Raw genomic sequence first — 18,774 nt, 5'->3', positions numbered from 1 at the left:
TGCTGCCTGGAAACTGGTAGGGAAAACCATGGGCAGAGGCAATGCCTCTAGGCAACAGGCAGCTCACCCTTCTGGCATCTCAAGACACTAGACACCTGCATCAAACCCTGCCTCCCTCTGCTGTACGGACACTGCCATTGCATGATTCCAGGGGACACATTCACAGACGGGAGGGATGGTGCCTCCTGGAGTTGTGTGCAACCATACGGCCTTACAATCTATCTCGTACACGGCCAGCTAGGCAGGCCTGGCTCTCATTCCGGTGCCAGTCATAATTACTTTGTGGGACTCAGGTGAGGTTCTGTATCAAAGTGTGAGCTGGACTCCCCAAGCACCTACCTCAGCCCAGGATCATTCACTTTGAAGGCAGAGCTGGGCTCACCTGTCTAGCTCTGTGAGCTTAGGCTGACTGTAGGTCTTATCTGACACAGGCAGAAGAGGGCTTTCTTTCACAGGGGCAGCATGAGGCATAAAGGAGGCAAAAGGGCACCCCACAAAAAGGCATGCTAAGGACTCCACCAGCATTTAGACGCCACCTGCTGACTGCTGCTACAAAGGGTCTGATTCTACCCTCCTTGAATCCCAAATCCTGTGGAGTCAGTATTTCCCTCATTACCTCTTAGCTCAAATCCAAACTCCGCAGAAAAAATTGAGATGGCTCTTTTGGTTATTTTCCCCCTTCAGACAAAAGGGAAAGTTCTCTAACACTCGACACACAAAAATCTGAATAGCCAAGAAGGGTCAGTTATGTTGCAGATTATAGCACCTATTAACCTCCACCTCTGCATTACAGGCCCACTCAAATTCCAAAATATTGGAGGTGGGAGAAGGAGATGTTTAAAGTTTAGGCTGGCTTATTAGCAAACCAGATCCCCATTTCTTAATGACTTGGAGTGGCCCCTGGAGTGAAAATGGCAGGACCCTTTGGGCCTCCACTGAGGGGCAGCAGACCATACTTAGCCATCGAATTTCACACTAAGGCCCTAGCAGCCCTGCCTGAGGAGAGAACCTGCCAGTTGGATAATCCTCAGGGGTTGATGGAACCATCTACCCACGACTTACAATCAATACAGCACCTGGTCTGGGATAATGGGTTGGGGAGGGCTTCTGGGTGGGATGAATACAATATGTGCTTCCCACCTCTTAAAAATGAGGAATCATTCCCCTTCTAGCAAGTGACACATGTTATTAAGAAAAAATTATACCAAACATTCACAGCATTAAACGAATAGGACAAGGTCAAAAAGTGAGTTGTTTTTTCTTTTACTGGTTTATAATAATCTTAAAAACCCCATCACACCCATAAACCACCACAGGTGAGAAGGTGAGAGAGATGGAGAATGAATGCTACAGTATGTGGATAGAGTGGGGAATCCAGGTATTCCCTAGGGGTAGTGTGGGATGGAGGCAGGGAGTGTGGACAGGAGGCCCTGGCTTGGACCCTTATTGCTGGTTGGGGGGTGGCTGGCAGAGGGAGGAGAGGGACTCAGGTTGAACTAGGAAACATCTCACACCAAAGGTGAAGGTAGTTGGGGGCGGGGGAATCACAGTACATTTTCCATGCAGACTAGGGGTGGGAGTGAGAGCTTTAGAGACTTGCACCCCTACACAGGAAGAGATGGGTTTGAGGTTGTTCGACTCACAAGCCCCCAAGTTGGTGTCTGGTCCGATTTCCTAAAATGGCAGCTCACCTTTCAGGGAGAGGCATTGGGGGGGAAATTACAGCAATATCTGGTTTGGAGATCAAGCAAGAGATAAGGGGAGACAGTGGTGCTCTTTAAACCTGACCCAGATAAGCAGGAACTGGAAGAGGGCTCTGGGTGAGATGGTGGCCAACACCTGGGGAGAAGGTATCACACCAGAAGCTGCAGGTGCTCCTGAGGGCTGAGGGACAGGGAGGTACCAGTGTTCACAGACGGCAGGAAAACAATCGGGAACAATAAATTAGGACTTCATGTTGCTATCATTTGGCATAACACAATCAGGCATTTTTTTTCCTTTTTTTTTTTTTTTGTCTTTTTAAATATAAGGCAACTTGCCAACACATAATTTAAAAACTGGTCTTCAGTCACATTGCTTCAGATCACTAGAGAATTTCTGGCTAAAGAACAGTGGATAATATAGTAAACAAAACCCAAAAACTTAAATAAGAACATCAGTTCACATTCCCCAGAGACAAGAGGAAAGGTAAGGGCTTGATTAAAAAAAAAAAAAAAAAAAGAGCCCAATTGTGCATCTTTAACAAAAGAAGGGTGCAAAAATTTACAACAAAACACAATCTAAAGTTACAGAAAAGGGTTGAATTTCTAGCTAACTGTCACCTGGGAATGAGACACGTTGAGCATGGAGTGGATGAGGGTATGCTCTAAAAATGGGCAAGGGGCAGTTTCCAATGTAGGCCCATCTCCAGCTGTTAGAACCATGCTCATTTGGTAAAGGAAGTATTCAAAGAGCTTAAGGCTTTGTGTTTTTTTTTTTTTTTTCCTTTCTTCATTAAACTGAGGGGCTGCACTACTAGAGGGTGAATGTACCTGTGGGGCCACTCATACACAATGCTACTCAAACCCACACTACATTCATACAGAAACATGACATTTAAAACTTACAGTGTAGAGCAATATTCTTAGCCAGTGTAGAGAACCAAATGCATTTTTAACTTTTTTTTTTTCTTTTTGGTGTTTTTAATCCCAAACTCCAATGTGATCATCACTTACCTACCTAAATCCTTAAGCAAGATAGTGTTTTTTTGAGGGGGAAAGGGTACAGGATGAGGACAGCAATAAGTCATGAGAGAGGCAACAGTGAGAAAGGGATCTTGGCTATGCTGGATGACCATTTCTCTAGGTCTAGAAAGGGGAGTCAGGAACCAAGATGCCAATACAAAGACAGATATTTCTCCCCCATATCTCAAGGCTATGGCCAAATACCTGTAGGATGCTTTTGAATTAGAGCATAGCAAGGACAGTGCAGTGGCTCCGGGATCAATGTAGACACAAAACAAAGCCTTGAGGAATGGAAAGGAAATGGAAGGAGAAAAAGACTGGGGTCAGTTTTGAGATCTTTGGGTAAATGAAGAATTAGCTTTCAGAGCACTTAGGAAGTCTGGTTTCTTAGTCCCAGAGAGAGTGGGGGAGGCCTGGCTAGGGGCCTGGGCACCTGCAGCTACCTCAACTAGGACCCTTCCCTCAGTCCACACCTCAGTCCTAAGGAAAAAAGGGTTCAAGCTTTGGAGGTTCAAGCTAGTTGGAAATGGCCAAGGTGGAAGGACTGAGACACAGACAGCAGAGAGAAAAGCCTGGTATTGGGGTTAGGTTGGGGTTAAAACCAAGTTTCTTGAGAGGAAGATGAGAAGACCCCTTCTGCCCCCAATTAGATCTCACTAAATTCCCTGTCTTAGACATCTAAGAATGATCACATTGGAGCAGTGAAACTTTAAAACTATCCAGTTACTTAAAAGTAAGACTAAACCTAGGAGGGTGATGTATGACGTGTTGTATGCGGAGGGCACCAGGGCTACCTATCTATACCCTGGGTGCTGAATATGAAGACTTCGACTATCTGTGGGATCAGGGGCTCGGTTGCCAGGGGCTCGGTGGGCCTTGCTCAGCATGGCCAGGCTCTGTTCTCGGAAGCAGGCCTGCTGGAAATCCCCACTTAGGTAATCCACTGTTTGCATCAAGCTGTTCTGGCTCGCCACTGGACCGCCCCCGGTCCCTGCTCGGTAGTGGGCCCCAGGAGCTGCCGCACAGTCGAGGGGTGCACCTGTGGGCTGCCCACCGTGGAACGGCATGGTGAGGTCCTGAGACCCCGAGCTGTCGCTATTGGGAGTGGGCAGAATGTTGTTCCACAGGGGTTGGAAATAGTGACCATTGGGGTAGGCCAGTGGGGCTGCCAGGCCGTTGACCGGTGGGGATGGGGTCGGCTTTTCCATGGGTGGCTTCAGATGAAAGGACTGTGCCAGGCAGAGTTCCTGCGGGTAGGCAGGGGCCTTGCCCACAAAGCCAGGCCCTGCCAACTCGCGTCCTGCTGCATGCTTGCCTGTCAGGCCAGGGGCTGGCGTTCCACCAGCCTCACTGCACATTTGTTGTAGGTGGGCCAGCTGGTGCTGGTTCCAGGCGACTGGCTTGAGGTCGCTAGGGTAGCCAGTTGGGGCTCGAGAAATGCCTGTAGGCAGGTTGACAGGACCTGTAGCAGGTAATGCGGCTGTGGCCGCATGGGTGTGCTCCATGGGATTGACCACACATGAAGGCATTGGTGTGGGGATGCTGTGGGTCGACACCCGGGTGCTTGCATTGATGAGCAGACTGCGACTAATGGGGCTGGGGTTGGCGATCTGGCCCTCACACACTGAGGTAGTGCTGATGCCTGCCCTCGTCTGGCAAAACTGGTTGATCTGGTGCACGATGCTGCTCAGATCCGGGGGCTGGCTGTGCTGCAGGGTGGCCGCCATTGAAAGGGGGATAGTTGAGGTAGACACGGTCACATTCGGGGGGGCATCTGAGTCTGGCATCTTCCGGCCTCCGTGCAGCAAGGGATTGGGAGGTTGCTGGAGACCCTGGTGAGCCAGGGACTGAGGGTGGACCAAGCCCTGGGTTTGGGCCATGGGCTGAGGGTGGCCCAGACCCTGAGGCTGCTGGAGGCTCTGAGGGTGGGACAGTGCCTGGGGTGGCGGGATACCCTGAGGGTGCTGCAGCGTCTGGGGAGGGGCATGGGCCAGGGTCTGTGCATGCTGCAGGGCCTGCTGGCGGGCCAGAGCCTGGGCCTGGGGGTGGGCTAAAGTGCTGGGTGCCACAGTAGCATAGGGCGCCACTGGGGGGTTCATGATGGCCTCAGGGAGCAACCGGGCTCGGGTGCCGTCAAAGTCCTTGAGTATGCTTTTGGCTGGCACTTTGACAATGGCAAGCAGGCCTGCCTTGGTGGCAGCCTGCGTCGGGTAGGGGCTGTAGCGCTGGGCTGATGTGTCCAGGCCGTTCACAGTACGACGAACGTGTTTCCGCTGGGGAACCTTCACACTGTTGGGGAAGATTTTTATAGTCAGTGGGTTGTTTGCGACCTTCTTAGCATACGCGTCCAATTCGGCTGGGGTAGGATAGTGAGCAGTTCTCATTTTCTGTGTAGTGTCCCCTAGAGAGAGAGAGAATGGGAAGGAGAGCACAAAGAGGGAGAGGGAGCTCATCAGTGCCAAGCCAACCAGCCCTTCTAGACTCCCCTTTTGAGGGCCTAGGGTGGGGAGGGAATAACCAAGCTGTCATCCATAGCCTTCATTCTAGATCTGGCCTCAGCCCTCACAATGACAAGCACTGTTAACATTTTAGTAAGTACTTATAGCAGGATAGGCCTGTGCTAAGTGATAGGCTATCGCAATGCATCCTCGTTACTGTTTTAGAAGGCAGGTACTGTCATGATTCCCATTTTATAAATGAGATAACTAAAGATGAGAAGAGCAAAACATCTTTCAACACCTCATATCTTGGAGATCCAGAACTTGGATCAATTCTCATAGAGGTAACCAAGAGTTCTTCACCTACACAGGAATGCACAGGCTAGAACTCTAAGTTCCTACCAGCCCATGCTGGCCTGGGGGTTGAAGGTTCTAAGCAGAGCTGCTTGTCAGGGCCCTTGGTGGCCATTCAGTCCCTACCCCATGACACTCAGGTAAAGAAGGAACCCAGAGTGACTATTCTCCAGTCCGCAGTGGCCAACGAGGCTTCTTTCCCTTGTGCCTTGGCAGCTGGGGACCATGCCCACTGGGTGGGTATCCTGGCACAGTGGACAGGATGCTTCTTTTTCAGAAGCAGAGGAATAAGCTGCCAACATCTCTCCCCATCCTCGTGTTATAAGTTCACTTTTGTTTACAGTTTACACTATGCCTGACAGGGTGAAGATCAAAAGGCTTTATTTATTTGCTTGTGGGAGATGATAGTAATGACAGGGCAGCAAGGAGGGAATTGAGAAGAAAGCATCTTTAAGCCCTATGAGCCAAAAATAGTCTGTATTTTGTCCATGTCAGCTGTCACTTTCCAAAAAGAAAGAGGAAAAACCTGCCTTCCTTAGGAGACTGCGGAAATACCCACTCAATGCGCCTCATTAATGTTAACAGTCTCTTTGTTCCCATCTCCGGTTGCCTCCCATCAGGGGGCTCAGCGGATGTCGGGCTTCCAGTCAAAAAGGAAAAGGTTCCGAGAACAAGAGCTCTTTAAGGATGCCAGGCTCCTGCATGGGGGCTCTGTTCTGTTTTCTCTCTAAGGGAGAGTCTCCCTTGAGTATACACAAAAGGTGCTTAATAAATGCTTGCTGAATGAGTAAGTACACAGACTGCCTAAAGCAGAGGAAAGTGGCTTGGCTGGGAGCCTAGGCTCAGCTAGCTGACTCCCTCCCTCCCTCCCCCCTTTGCAGAAGGCAGCCAGGGTAGGCCAAGGACTAATTTGACTGAATGGCCAGCTTATGGCCTTACGTGGCCTTGGCCCAAAGGAGACCCCATTCAAAGTCAGATCACTGGCCATCAACTAGAACAGAGGAAGGCTAGTAGTGAGTGTGTTAGAAGAAAATAGGCACAGCTGTTTGGTGACACTGCTGGTTAGCTAGCAGCAACTGCTTAGAAACCGCTGCTCTTGGAAGCAGGAAAAGGAAGCTCAAGTCCAGGAAGGGCAGAGAGATTTGGTCCCATGCTAAAAAAGGCAGACCTAAGCAAAAGAGGTACACAGGGAAAGGAAAAGGTCTGTGCTTTCAAGTGTTGGCACAATGCCTTACACTTAGTAATATTCCACCATATTTAAGCCCTGCTTTATTTATTGAGTCTAGAATAGATGCTCATATATAAATTAAACGTTTATAAAATGGCTGATTTGGGGGAGGTCTTAACAGGATGAAATGTGGCTGGGCACAGTGAGGCTGAGGTGGGAGGACTGCTTGAGGCCAGGAGTTCAAGACCAGGCTAGACAACATAGTGAGACCCTATCTCAAAAAGAAAAAAAAAAAAAAAGGATGAATGTGATGGTGACAACTGAGGGCAGGGGAGGAAGAAAGGGGAGGCCAAAGAGCCCAGAAATTTCTCCCACTCACTAGGTGGCACTACCTTTGATGAGCATCAGACCCTTAAGAGCAGTCTGAGTTCTGCTGTTTTTTATAAGCCACTGACCCTCAATGGGCTTCAGTCATCATAAAGTGGGGCTGTTTTCTGACCCTCCTTACATTCTCCTGGATAAAAACAAGTTAAAATAAAACAAACAAAACAAAACAAAACAAAAAAAACTCTGGGATCACTGATAGTCCCTAAACTCAAGGCACCAGAATTCCAACAGAAACTGCCCCTGTCAGCCATTGTACTTAGGTGTCTGATTGGTCAAAATCATGAGACACTCCTAGCACAGTGCCTTACTCAGGGCAAACATGTAGTAAATTCTTGGTAAGTGCTGTTTGTATAGGTACTATGTGACTAAATAACTGGGACTCAGCTGAGTAATGAGAGTCAGAGGCTTCTGGATTCTAGTTCAGATAGAAAATGGAGTTCTGCCTCTAGGTTTTCCTCTACCCCACCTCCATACTGGTGGGCTTCTCTCCTTGAAATGCAAGTAAGTGACAGTGGTATAGTAGTTTATTGAATAAAGAATCCCTTTGTTCTGGCCGGGCGCTGTGGCTCACGCCTGTAATCCTAGCTCTTGGGAGGCCGAGGCGGGCGGATTGCTCAAGGTCAGGAGTTCGAAACCAGCCTGAGCAAGAGCGAGACCCCGTCTCTACTATAAATAGAAAGAAATTAATTGGCCAACTGATATATATATAAAAAACTAGCCGGGCATGGTGGCACATGCCTGTAGTCCCAGCTACGTGGGAGGCTGAGGCAGGAGGATTGCTTGAGCCCAGGAGTTTGAGGTTGCTGTGAGCTAGGCTGACGCCATGGCACTCACTCTAGCCTGGATAACAAAGCGAGACTCTGTCTCAAAAAAAAAAAAAAAAAAAAAAAAAAAAAAAAAAAAAAAAAAAAAAAAAAAAAAAAGAATCCCTTTGTTCCAAGTCTGTACCAACTCTCAGGTTGATTTTTTCTAATAGAGGCCAAAGAGTACCTTGGCCTCATTCAGGAGTATGGAATGGGACACTTATCCACATTGTTCTCTTTGTCCTGCCTCCACTGATACTGACAGTGGTGAAGAGGGTAATCAAATAAAGCAATCAGAATTAAAGTGAAATGAGGGTGGGGAGGATAGCCAATGGACCTTCCTTATCCTTGTTAAGGAAGAATCCCAAGAATGAGATGAGTACAGTGTATTGAACAAAAAAGAGGCCCCACTCTGGGAATACAGCACCATCCACCACACAGACAAGACTTAAGCCCAATCTTTAAAAAGAAATAAAGAAAAAAACCACCACAGTACCATTTTCTCAACACTTTCTCATCAGAGCCCCCACAGAGGTACCTTGGCCACCTTTCTTCTGTAACATATTCCCCCATGGTGAGTACAGATCCCACAGCTTTGTAAGCAACTTAATTAGATATCTTGTACCAATGGTGTCATTAATAGAGACATAGGCAGTATAGAGAATAGGGAATCTGTAGTTAGAAAAAAGTTAGAGAGATCTGGATTCAAGTACTGGCTTCATCATCTGCCTATTGAAAACCTCGGTCATGCCTCATTTATCAACAGAGATGAAGTCTGGTCTCCTACTTCACAGAATTACTAAGATCAAGAGATTCACTGAGCAGGAAAATGCTATGTGAATAGGAACCATCACTGTCGATGGTTATTATTCAAGGATAACAGGTATGGCTAAGTCTGCTCACGGACAGGACAAAGCAAACTCACTAAGGAAGACCCAAATGCAGGACCCCATCGCCTTGAACCTGAAAGTTAAATGTGGCAGAAAACACTGTTGTTTATTCCAGAGACTGGAGGAAAAAAATTTCGCTGAATCCAGTCTTCCCCACAGAAACCTCTTCCAGTTTATCCTTTTATTTTGAAGGTCAGAATACTTGGGTGGCATATGAGCAGGAACCTGTATCTGTAGGTGGAGAGGCAAAGGCAGTATGTTTCAAACACATATGTTGGAGTCTGACCTGAGTGTGAATTCTAGACCAGTTGCTGAAAAGTCATGTGACAATGGCAAGTGACAAATCCTTTGTGTCTCATCCTTAAAAGAAAGATAAGAGAGTCTCCCATATGGAATAATTGAAGAATGAATCAGAACATATGTGAAAACACTCAATATAGTGCCTGGCACATGGGAAGCAACTCGACAAAGGTTAGCTATTATTTCTTATATTTCTATTAGTTTATTCAGTTATTGGATCGATTCACCATTTCCAGGCCCCTCCACCAGGAGGCAGGTAAGCACATAACAAAGCACTAAAAGAAGGTAATTTTGGCATTGGTCCTAGGACCCCAAGGCTCTGCCATGGAAATCGTTTTCTAAAAGGTTTGAGGGCTTGGCCTTAGCGCCATCTTTGTAGCCATCTCCACGCCATGAGAGCCAAGTGGAGGAAGAAGCGAATGCGCAGGGTGAAGCGCAAAAGAAGAAAGATGAGGCAGAGGTCCAAGTAAACTGCTTGCTTATGCACGCGTGAAAGCCATAAGATCAGAAACATGGAATGCCAGAGTCCGGGGATGCTAATACAAGTTGTTGGACTGCATGCTACTGTCCAGAACTTGCCTCTCAGTGGATCTAGAACTTCACCTCCATCCGATCGCCAAGGCCACCTCTGAGAGAACCATCTTGCTCATACCAAAACAGTCCCTACTAGTCCTTTGCCCTGGACCTGGCATACCGGACTAATTCTGTTCTCAGTTGTGGCCGAGTTTAACAAGTATACAATAAATCACCTGCTGTTTCAGCTGAAGAATCAAAAAATAAATAAATAAAAGGTTTGAGGACCAAGGACCTTTGATTATTTCAGTCATTCACACAGTAATATTTACTGAGCCATTCCTATGTATCTGATTCTGAGGTAGGGAAGTAACAGCACAGAGGCTCGGGGTTAAGAAAGAAAAAAAAATTCAAAATCACATTTTCTGGGCATTGGGAGAAGATGGGTCAGTAGGAAAAAAAATCTACAAGTACAGAGTTTCAAAATGGCTGAGGACACTCAAAACAAGTGACATCATAGAATATACGTTCTAGAAAAGCTCCAGAAGGGCAACCACCTAACCCCAATTATGATCCTCTACCAAGTACAGGACCAAGATGTTCTTTAATCCAGCCTGCCATGTGGCAAATTACACATCTAGGACAGGAAACACATTACACTTCCCTACACACAAAGAAAAGGAACAGAAGAGAGAAAAAGAGAAGGGATCAACCCTGTGATTCTGAACACATGGCACCTGAAGCCCAGGGAAAAGACGTTAGCCAGCTGACTCATACAGTGCTGGGCCAAGAAGCCACATATCCCACCTCCTGACCCCTGGGCCTACTTCTCCTACCTCAAGCTGACTGTTACAATATAGAACATATTAAACTATAAACATTTATGACCCATACCCTCCGGCCAGATACCATGCTCTGTGTTTCCAGCAACTTGTAAGTTTAAAAACACTATTAAGCTCTTTTCTGTAAAGGTTTGGGTGTATTTACAGATAACAACAAGAGAGTTGGAGGAGATAAAACACATGTCCCCCACAAGAATATATGAGCCTGAAACCAGAGAAAGATATTTCAATTCTTTTTTTTTTTTTTTTTTTTTTTGAGACAGAGTCTCGCTCTGTTGCCCAGGCTAGAGTGAGTGCGATGGCATCAGCCTAGCTCACAGCAACCTCAATCTCCTGGGCTCAAGCAATCCTACTGCCTCAGCCTCCCAAGTAGCTGGGACTACAGGCATGCGCCACCATGCCCGGCTAATTTTTTCTATATATATTAGTTGGCCAATTAATTTCTTTCTATTTAGAGTAGAGGCGGGGTCTCACTCTTGCTCAGGCTGGTTTCGAACTCCTGACCTTGAGCAATCTGCCCACCTTGGCCTCCCAGAGTGCTAGGATTACAGGCGTGAGCCACTGAGCCCGGTTGATATTTCAATTCTTAAATCCAGATTTGGGGACAGTGGTTGGCAGAGGCTATTTAGGGGCTGCTTTGGGGAGAAGGAAGTGGAGTTCTAAAGTCAGCACCAAAATAAAGCTGAAATTTGCCTTTTCTCCCAAATGGTTCTTCCCTTGACAACACCTCTTTGGGTAAAGCTGTCATAGTATAGTAAGGAACCTAAAAGAAAAAAAGTGAGCTTCTCTTTGTCATCTTATTGTATGCCTCTAAGTATACTTTCTCTCCAGTTGTATCCCTGGAAGCCCAGAAACGGGCACAATGCCATTAGCATTGCTCATTTGGGTGGCCAGAAAGAACACACACCTTCATCATCCAATCACCATTTATCAAGAAAAAGGCTGGGCTGAGAAAGCTGGTATAACAGAGCTTGCCTATTGTGTTAGGCAGCTATAAAAGAAAGACTGTCATCTTTAGCTTTGTTATTACACAGAGCTGGATTCACTGGCCAAATTCCAGAACTAGCCAGGCTGAGTCTTACACTCCCTCAAAGAAATGAAATCAAGAGGCCAGACCATTATTAACTTGTGATGATAATCTCACAGAGCAGGGGTCGGCACAACCACAGGCTGTACACCCAGTCTAGTTGCTGTGTGCTTTTGTAAAATGTTTTATTGAAACACAGACACACTCATTTATTTACATATTGTCTATGGTTGCCTTTGCCCTAGACCAGCAGAGCTGAGTCGATACAACAAAGACCATATGGCCCACAAAGCTAAAATTATTTGCTATATGGCCATTACAGAATGGGTGTGTTAACCCTGTCATAAAGAATTCAGATAAAGTGCTGAAGCACCCTTTCCATTAAAGGGAAGCCTGGCTGCCTCATCAATTTCCCCTTTTTGCTCTGAAAGTAAGGTGTATTCCAAATTTAGAGCTGTTTTTATACTTGAAGATACTATACATGGTAATGTACCAGAAATAGAATCTTTTCCTTGTGTACTGTGTAGTACAGGGACAAAAGGTAGGAATCTGGGAAAATATGAAGTATGAAACCCTAATTCTAGCCAGTTAGATTCCTATCTTAACAGACAGCTCTCAAAGGCTCAATCTTGTGGGAAGTATATTAGCAGGAAAATGCCCAGAAACACTGAGAAAGTCGGCTCACCACCCCTTCTGAGGGCAAAAGCTCCTTTGCTTGCTGTGAACTGAAGTCACACTGCCTCAGAAGGCAGACAGCAAAGCCAAAGGGAACTGTCTGTTTCCATGGTACAGTGTACTCAAGAGAGTTCAAAACAACAGAACACTGTAAATAGTTTATTTCAGAGACACAGTAAGTAATCTGGACTGTGAGTTTTCATTCAATTCCTAGTGGGGGTTCAAACTAAAACACCTTTTTTTTTTTAAAGAGATAGGGTATCCCTCTGTCACCTAGGCTAGAGTGCAGTGGTGCATTCATAGTTCACTGCAACCTCAAATTCTCGGCTCAAGTGATCCTCCTGCCTCAGCCTCCCAAAATGCTGGGATTATAGGTGTGAGCCATCATGCCCAGCCCTTGAAACATCTTTTTGAGAGTGATATACTACATATTCTGTAAAGCTCCTATGGCTTTGTTGCTCAACAGAAAGCTATCAGCAATGATTAAAATTAAGATGATATACACTGGGGAATTATAGTATTTAATCTCTCTGATCAGAAAAATGTCAAAATTCAAGGTCAATGTACACCAGATGTGCCTCTGGGATAGCCCAAATGTAGGGACAAAACAAAGAATCATACATCCTTCCCTGGGATCCCAACTACTTACATTTCTGAAGTCCAGTGTTCATCTGCGTGTGAGAAAGAAGCTGAAAGGACAGGTCACCTGGCCCTGGTAGACAGGCTAGCATGGCAGACCGACATCAACACAACATGGGGCAGTGGCTCACACTGTAATGAACAAAAAGCAAGGTCATGGAACACAAGGTAACTCATTCAAAGAAGAGAGCAGGGATATTGGATATGAGCAGCAGAGACCCAAGTTTAGACAGGTAAGCAATTTAATGAGCTACATGTTGGTTGAAAATATATTTGCTCTTAATCTACAACAATTTGCTCCTAGCTATCCCTATGGCTAAAATGATATTTCAGTCAGCACAGATATGTAGGTGAGAGAAATAAAAACTGGAAAATACGGGTTCATACAAAAAATTGGAATATATAAGTACACTTGTAAGGCTGTAGTATTCTTGAAGAGAAATGGCCCTCACAAGGCCTGGCTCAGTCCATTTATAGCCCTGGCTGGGGGGGCCCGTCAGATGTTTTCACAGGCAGCATAGCATATGACTTGCAAAGGCACACAAAGTCTGACTCATGATCCACTATTATGAACTCACTTTTAAAAGGAAGAAGGAGAGCAAAGCATAAGAGGAGGCACAATTAACCACCCTTAAAGCAAATTCTGTTTGTAGATTTCTGGGGATTCACCCTTCTTTTTGCCAATCATACAATTAGACCTGCTGGACCCAAAAAAGAAAAAACAAAATGCAGGGCTGGGCGTGGTGGCTCACGCCTGTAATCCTAGCACTCTGGGAGTCCGAGGCGGGCGGATTGCTCGAGGTCGGGAGTTCGAAACCAGCCTGAGCGAGAGCGAGACCCGGTCTCTACTATAAATAGAAAGAAATTAATTGACCAACTAAAAATATATATACAAAAAATTAGCCGGACATGGTGGTGCATGCCTGTAGTCCCAGCTACTTGGGAGGCTGAAGCAGGAGGACCGCTTGGGCCCAGGAGTTTGAAGTTGCTGTGAGCTAGGCTGACGCCACGGCACTCACTCTAGCCTGGGCAACAAAGTGAGACTCTGTCTCAAAAAAAAAAAAAAAAAAAAAAAAAATGCATTACTCTGAGAGTAAAGCAAGTAAATAGCAAGATGTCAGCAGCCTTCTTTGCACAGGCCATCCTGACATTGTGTCAAGATGCCATGGGTTTCATTAGTGATGTTTACCAATACGACATACAGGGCCCAAGCAACCAGACGTTGATTTGGTCTTCTGTAGCAAAGGAAGTCCTACCAACAATGCAATTTCCTTGTGTACCAGGAGCAAGTTTTCCTCAAAGAAGTAGAATGCAGTAATAAAATACATGAACTTCCTTTCCCATATTGCAAAACCCAGAAATCAAGGTGGCAAATTATGGTTTTAGATCACAAAAAAAGGACTCGGGGGAAGCTCAACTGTTGAACAAAGACCACAAAAACCTCTTTATTTCCCTCAGAAGACTCTCTCAGGTATGTGAAACTACCTTGTCGTGATGAGTATCAGAGAGCTCCAGCTTGCAAGAAAACTGCTTGCAAGACCAGGTAGCTGAAAAGATACTTTGTAAGACAGGTTGCTTAAACTCTGTCTAAGATAGCAACTGCACAAAGAACTGAAGATTGAATACCTTAATGAGAATAGAGCTGTCCAAGAGTTCTGGCACAGCTTCAGTCTTTTCAGGTCTCTGGTGGGTGGGATAACAGAATGAACAGTGTGCCAACTGCAGTGCCTCACGAAATAGTCTTCTGTTGAGGTCAAATGACTGTGGTACTACTTACAACCCCTTCTCTTGTGAATGCTGATATCTACTTAATAACCTCTCCCTCTCCCTTATGGTCCTAATATCACTGAGGGCAAATGCCAAGGAAAGGAAAGGAATTAACAAATATTGGGGGCTAATATTGTGAAATGGCCTTATGAGGGGCTTAATGATGTTTTCTCAAGTGGGTCTCTCAACCTTTCTTGGAGATAGGTAATAAATTTCACTCGTCATCTCTAGCCTGGATTACTACATTAGCCTTCTAAATGGTCTCTCTGTTCCACCCCTCACTCTCATCACCCAATCTAGTCTCCACACAGCAGCCAGAGTTATTTTTTTTTAATTGGAAGTCATGGCAGTTCAAATATCTCCAATGACTTTCCATCTCACTTAGACTAAATACAAAATCCTAACATGGAGCCCATGCTTTTCATGAACTGTTACTACTATCTCTCTGCCTCATCTTCTACCTACCCCACCCGTCTTGCTGACTCTACTTCCAGCCACAGTGGTCTCCTTGCAGTTCCTTCAAAGAGCCAAACACGCTGGTAACCTCAGGGCCTACCTTACATTCCCGCTGCCTGGAACATTTTGGCCCAGATGTCTGCCCATCTTTTTAGCTCCCTCACTCCATTCGGATTTCTGCTTGAATATCACTTCCTATGGAGAGGGCTTCTTTGACCTTCCTTTCTAAAGTAGCACCCTTACTTCCCTCACTTTTTACCACCATCATTACCACCTGTTTAGTCTCTCTCTCCCTACCTTACTAGGATGCAGCAAACTCCCTGAGAACACACACTTGGTTCATTTTGTTCATTATTATATCTAGAGAAGCATCTATTAGCACTTATGAGGCTCTCTAAAAATAACTGCTAATCGTATAAATGGCAGATTGTTAGTTTCTTGAGGTTTTTAATTTAATCCATGTATGTCATTAATTTATTAATGATGGCTGAGCCCAGGATTGAAACCCAGATTTGACTTTCTCCAAAGCCTGTGCTGACTCTTCAACTTCAGGCTTGTTTGAATTTTGAACAGTATATTCGGTAGGTTCTAAGGTCCACAATGGCTATGACTAAGAAGCAGTCTAATTAAAAAAAGAAATATATATATATATATGTATATATATATATATATATATATATACAAGAGTAGACAGGATAGAGACAACCTTATAAAAGAACAAGAAAAGTCAGAACACTGAGTAAGAAAGAGTGTGCTTTCTTGGACTCCACAGTCTGCCTCAGTCCCATACTGCAGACTCCCTGGAGTACTACTTTTAATTTTAGAGCAGATACACATCTATAGGAATAACTGAGGATGGGAAGGAGGGCATGATTCCAATCCTGTTTACACCTTTAAAATGTTTCTGCCAGTGTTAAGTGAAAAAAGAGCAAGATAGGCCAAGCATGGTGGCTCACACCTGTAATCCTAGCACTCTGGGAGGCAGAGGCAGGTGGATTGCTAGAGGTCAGGAATTCGAAACCAGCCTGAACAAGAGCAAGACCCCGTCTCTACTATAAATAGAAAGGAATTAATTGGCTAACCAATATATATAGAAAAACTTAGCTGGGCATGGTGGTGCATGCCTGTAGTCCCAGCTCAGCTACTGGGGAGGCTGAGGCAATAGGATCACTTGAGCCCAGGAGATTGAGGTTGCTGTGAGCTGGGCTGACACCACAGCACTCACTCTAGCCTGGGCAACAAAGTGAGACTCTGTCTCAAAAAAAAAGAAAAAAGAGCAAGATAGAAAACCATGTATTTCGCATTTTACAATTGTGATGCCCAACGCCCAGGTGATACCAGTCTGTGGCCTGCTAGGAACCAGGCCACACAGCAGGAGGTGAGCCATGGGCCAGCAAAGCTTCATCTGTATTTACAGCTGCTTGCCCCCTGCTCCCCACTGCTCACAACACTGCCTGAGCTTTGCCGCCTGTCAGATCAGCAGCAGCATTAGATTCTCATGAGAGCACAAACCCTACTGTAAACTGCACAGGAGAAGAATCTAGATTGCTCACTTCTTATGAGAATCTAATGCCTGATGATCTGAGGTGGAGCTGAGGTGGTGATGCTAGTGCTGGGGAGTGGCTGCAAATACAGATTATCAACTGCAGGGAGGTTTGACTGCATAATAAATGTAATGTGCTTGAATCATCCCGAAACCATCCCCCCTGCCCACATCCATGGGAAAATTATCTTCCATAAAACCAGTCCCTGGTGCCAATAAAGGTTGGCGACTGTTGTTTTACAACATACATAAAAACACCACCACCCTTCTCCCTCCACTACCAGCTTAAAAAAGACTGGAAGGAAATATTCTAAAACATACAAAACACGAAAAGTAGTGGCTACTATTTGGGGGCAATTTCTCTTCTTATACTTTTACACTTACATTATTTCTCTATATAATTTTAAAATATGAGAAAAATTAACTGATAAACCAAAAATCTCAAACCTTAAGAGATGTTTACATATGGATAGCAGATACTCTGATGATGGGGATACGATGAACACATTCTCTCTCATACTCAATTGTCTTGGAGATACTACTTTTTCCCTGTACTTCTGGGAAGGAACCAATCTTTATTTATTTATTTATTTTGAGACAGAGTCTCACTTTGTTGCCCTGGCTAGAGTGCCCAGGCGTCAACCTAGCTCACAGCAACTTCAAACTCCTGGGCTCAAGCTATCCTTCTGCCTCAGCCTCCCCAGTAGCTTGGACTACAGGCATGTGCCACCTATATATTTTTAGTTGGCCAATTAATTTCTTTCTAATTTTAGTAGAGATGGGGTCTCACTCTTGTTCAGGCTGGTTTCGAACTCCTGACCTTGAGAGATCCTCACTCCTCAGCCTCCCAGAGTGCTAAGATCACAGGCGTGAGCCACCATGCCTGACCTCCAATCTTTAAATGATCACGACGATCTCTGATATACCTATTAAATCCTGATGCCTGCAACCAAGAGAGGAGGCAGGGGGGGGGAGGATAGGCACAAAGGCATGTGCCTGTAGTCCCAGCTACTCAGGAGGCTGAGGCAGGAGGATCCCTTAAGCCCAGGAGTTCAAATCCAACCTGGTAACATAGCAAGACCCCTTAAAAAAAAATTCATACCAAAGCTTTCAGAAAGAAAGAAGAGAGAGAGAGAGAGAGAGAGAGAGAGAGAGAGAGAGAGAGAGAGAGAGAGATATGAGTAGAGGGTGTGGATCCTAAGAGGTGAACTGAACCATACTGCCCCTCAAACTTCCCCTTTGGATTTCAATAGGAAGCACAGAAGAGAGAATTAAACCAGCTAAACTGAGGCAAAGAGACATTAATGGATTTACTGATAGCAAACAAAGGAGTAAAAATAAGAGGTGAATTCCATAAAGACTTCAGAAAGTCAACTTTTAGTATCAGTAAAAGACACCAGAGCATGGGATCCTCCATGATTATGTCTACAAGGAGAACTATCTTGCAAGTCTAGAAGTCTTGAGCTCTCACTGGCAACATGTGGGCTGCTTTAACTGATCAACACCTAAGTGCACACATAGGAATAACATTCATCGGGCAGATGGGAAGGGGGAAGGAGGGGATGGATATATACATACATAATGAGTATGATACACACGGTCTGGGGGATGAACTCGCTTGAAGCTCTGATTGCGGGGGGTGGGGAGCAAGGACAATATATGTAACCTAAACATTTGTACCCCCATAATATGCTGAAATAATAATAATAATATGCAAAAAAAAAAAAAAGAGTACAGCTCCTAATTTGGGACCATTGCTTTAAGAATTCTGGGATCCCAGGCCAGGTGCAGTGGCTCAAACCTATAAACCTAGCACTCTGAGAGGCTGAGGCAGGATTTTTTTAGCTCAGGAGTTTGAGACCCGCCTGAGCAAGAGCGAGGCCCCATCTCTATTAAAAATAGAAAAAGTTAACTGAGCGTGGTGGCATGCACCTATAGTCCCAGGTACTTGAGAGGATGAAGTGCCTGAGTCCAGAAGTTTGAGGTTGCTGTGAGCTAGGCTGACACCATGGCATTCTTGCCCAGGCAACAGAGGGAGATTTTGTCTGGAAAAAAAAAAAAAGGAAGGAAGAAAAAGAAAATGAATAAATAATTCTGGGATCCATCTGTCATCCTTTCTAAAAGACTTTCTCCAGTACTAAGGAAGTCTAGAAGCCCCTTCAGTTTCACTGAAGTCAGGAATCAGATCCTGCTAGGGCAGGGAACGTAGGAAATGGACTCAGACTGTGGCAAGGTCATGAGGGTTGTGA

General features: G+C 45.4%; 1 protein-coding gene across 6 annotated transcripts in view; it reads right to left on the bottom strand.

The window, feature by feature from the left end:
• Window positions 1–1,247: 1,247 nt before the first annotated feature.
• Window positions 1,248–18,774, bottom strand: part of FAM222B (family with sequence similarity 222 member B) — a 69,837-nt gene continuing 52,310 nt past the window's right edge. For 4 of the 6 annotated variants that reach the window (XM_075994312.1, XM_075994311.1, XM_012740588.3 and 1 more), the window contains 2 exons: window positions 12,770–12,891; window positions 1,248–5,124 (listed from right to left, as the gene is read on the bottom strand). In XM_075994312.1, the coding sequence (XP_075850427.1) occupies window positions 3,518–5,124; window positions 12,770–12,851 (1,689 nt within the window). In that variant the 5' untranslated portion in view covers window positions 12,852–12,891 and the 3' untranslated portion in view covers window positions 1,248–3,517. The remainder of the gene's footprint in view (window positions 5,125–12,769; window positions 12,892–18,774) is intronic. The other 2 variants (XM_075994313.1, XM_012740591.3) reach the window with 1 other exon arrangement.

The sequence above is a fragment of the Microcebus murinus genome, chromosome 18, assembly GCF_040939455.1.
Source record: "Microcebus murinus isolate Inina chromosome 18, M.murinus_Inina_mat1.0, whole genome shotgun sequence".
Taxonomy (NCBI): domain Eukaryota; kingdom Metazoa; phylum Chordata; class Mammalia; order Primates; family Cheirogaleidae; genus Microcebus; species Microcebus murinus.
This window is presented reverse-complemented; position numbering and strand designations above follow the sequence as displayed.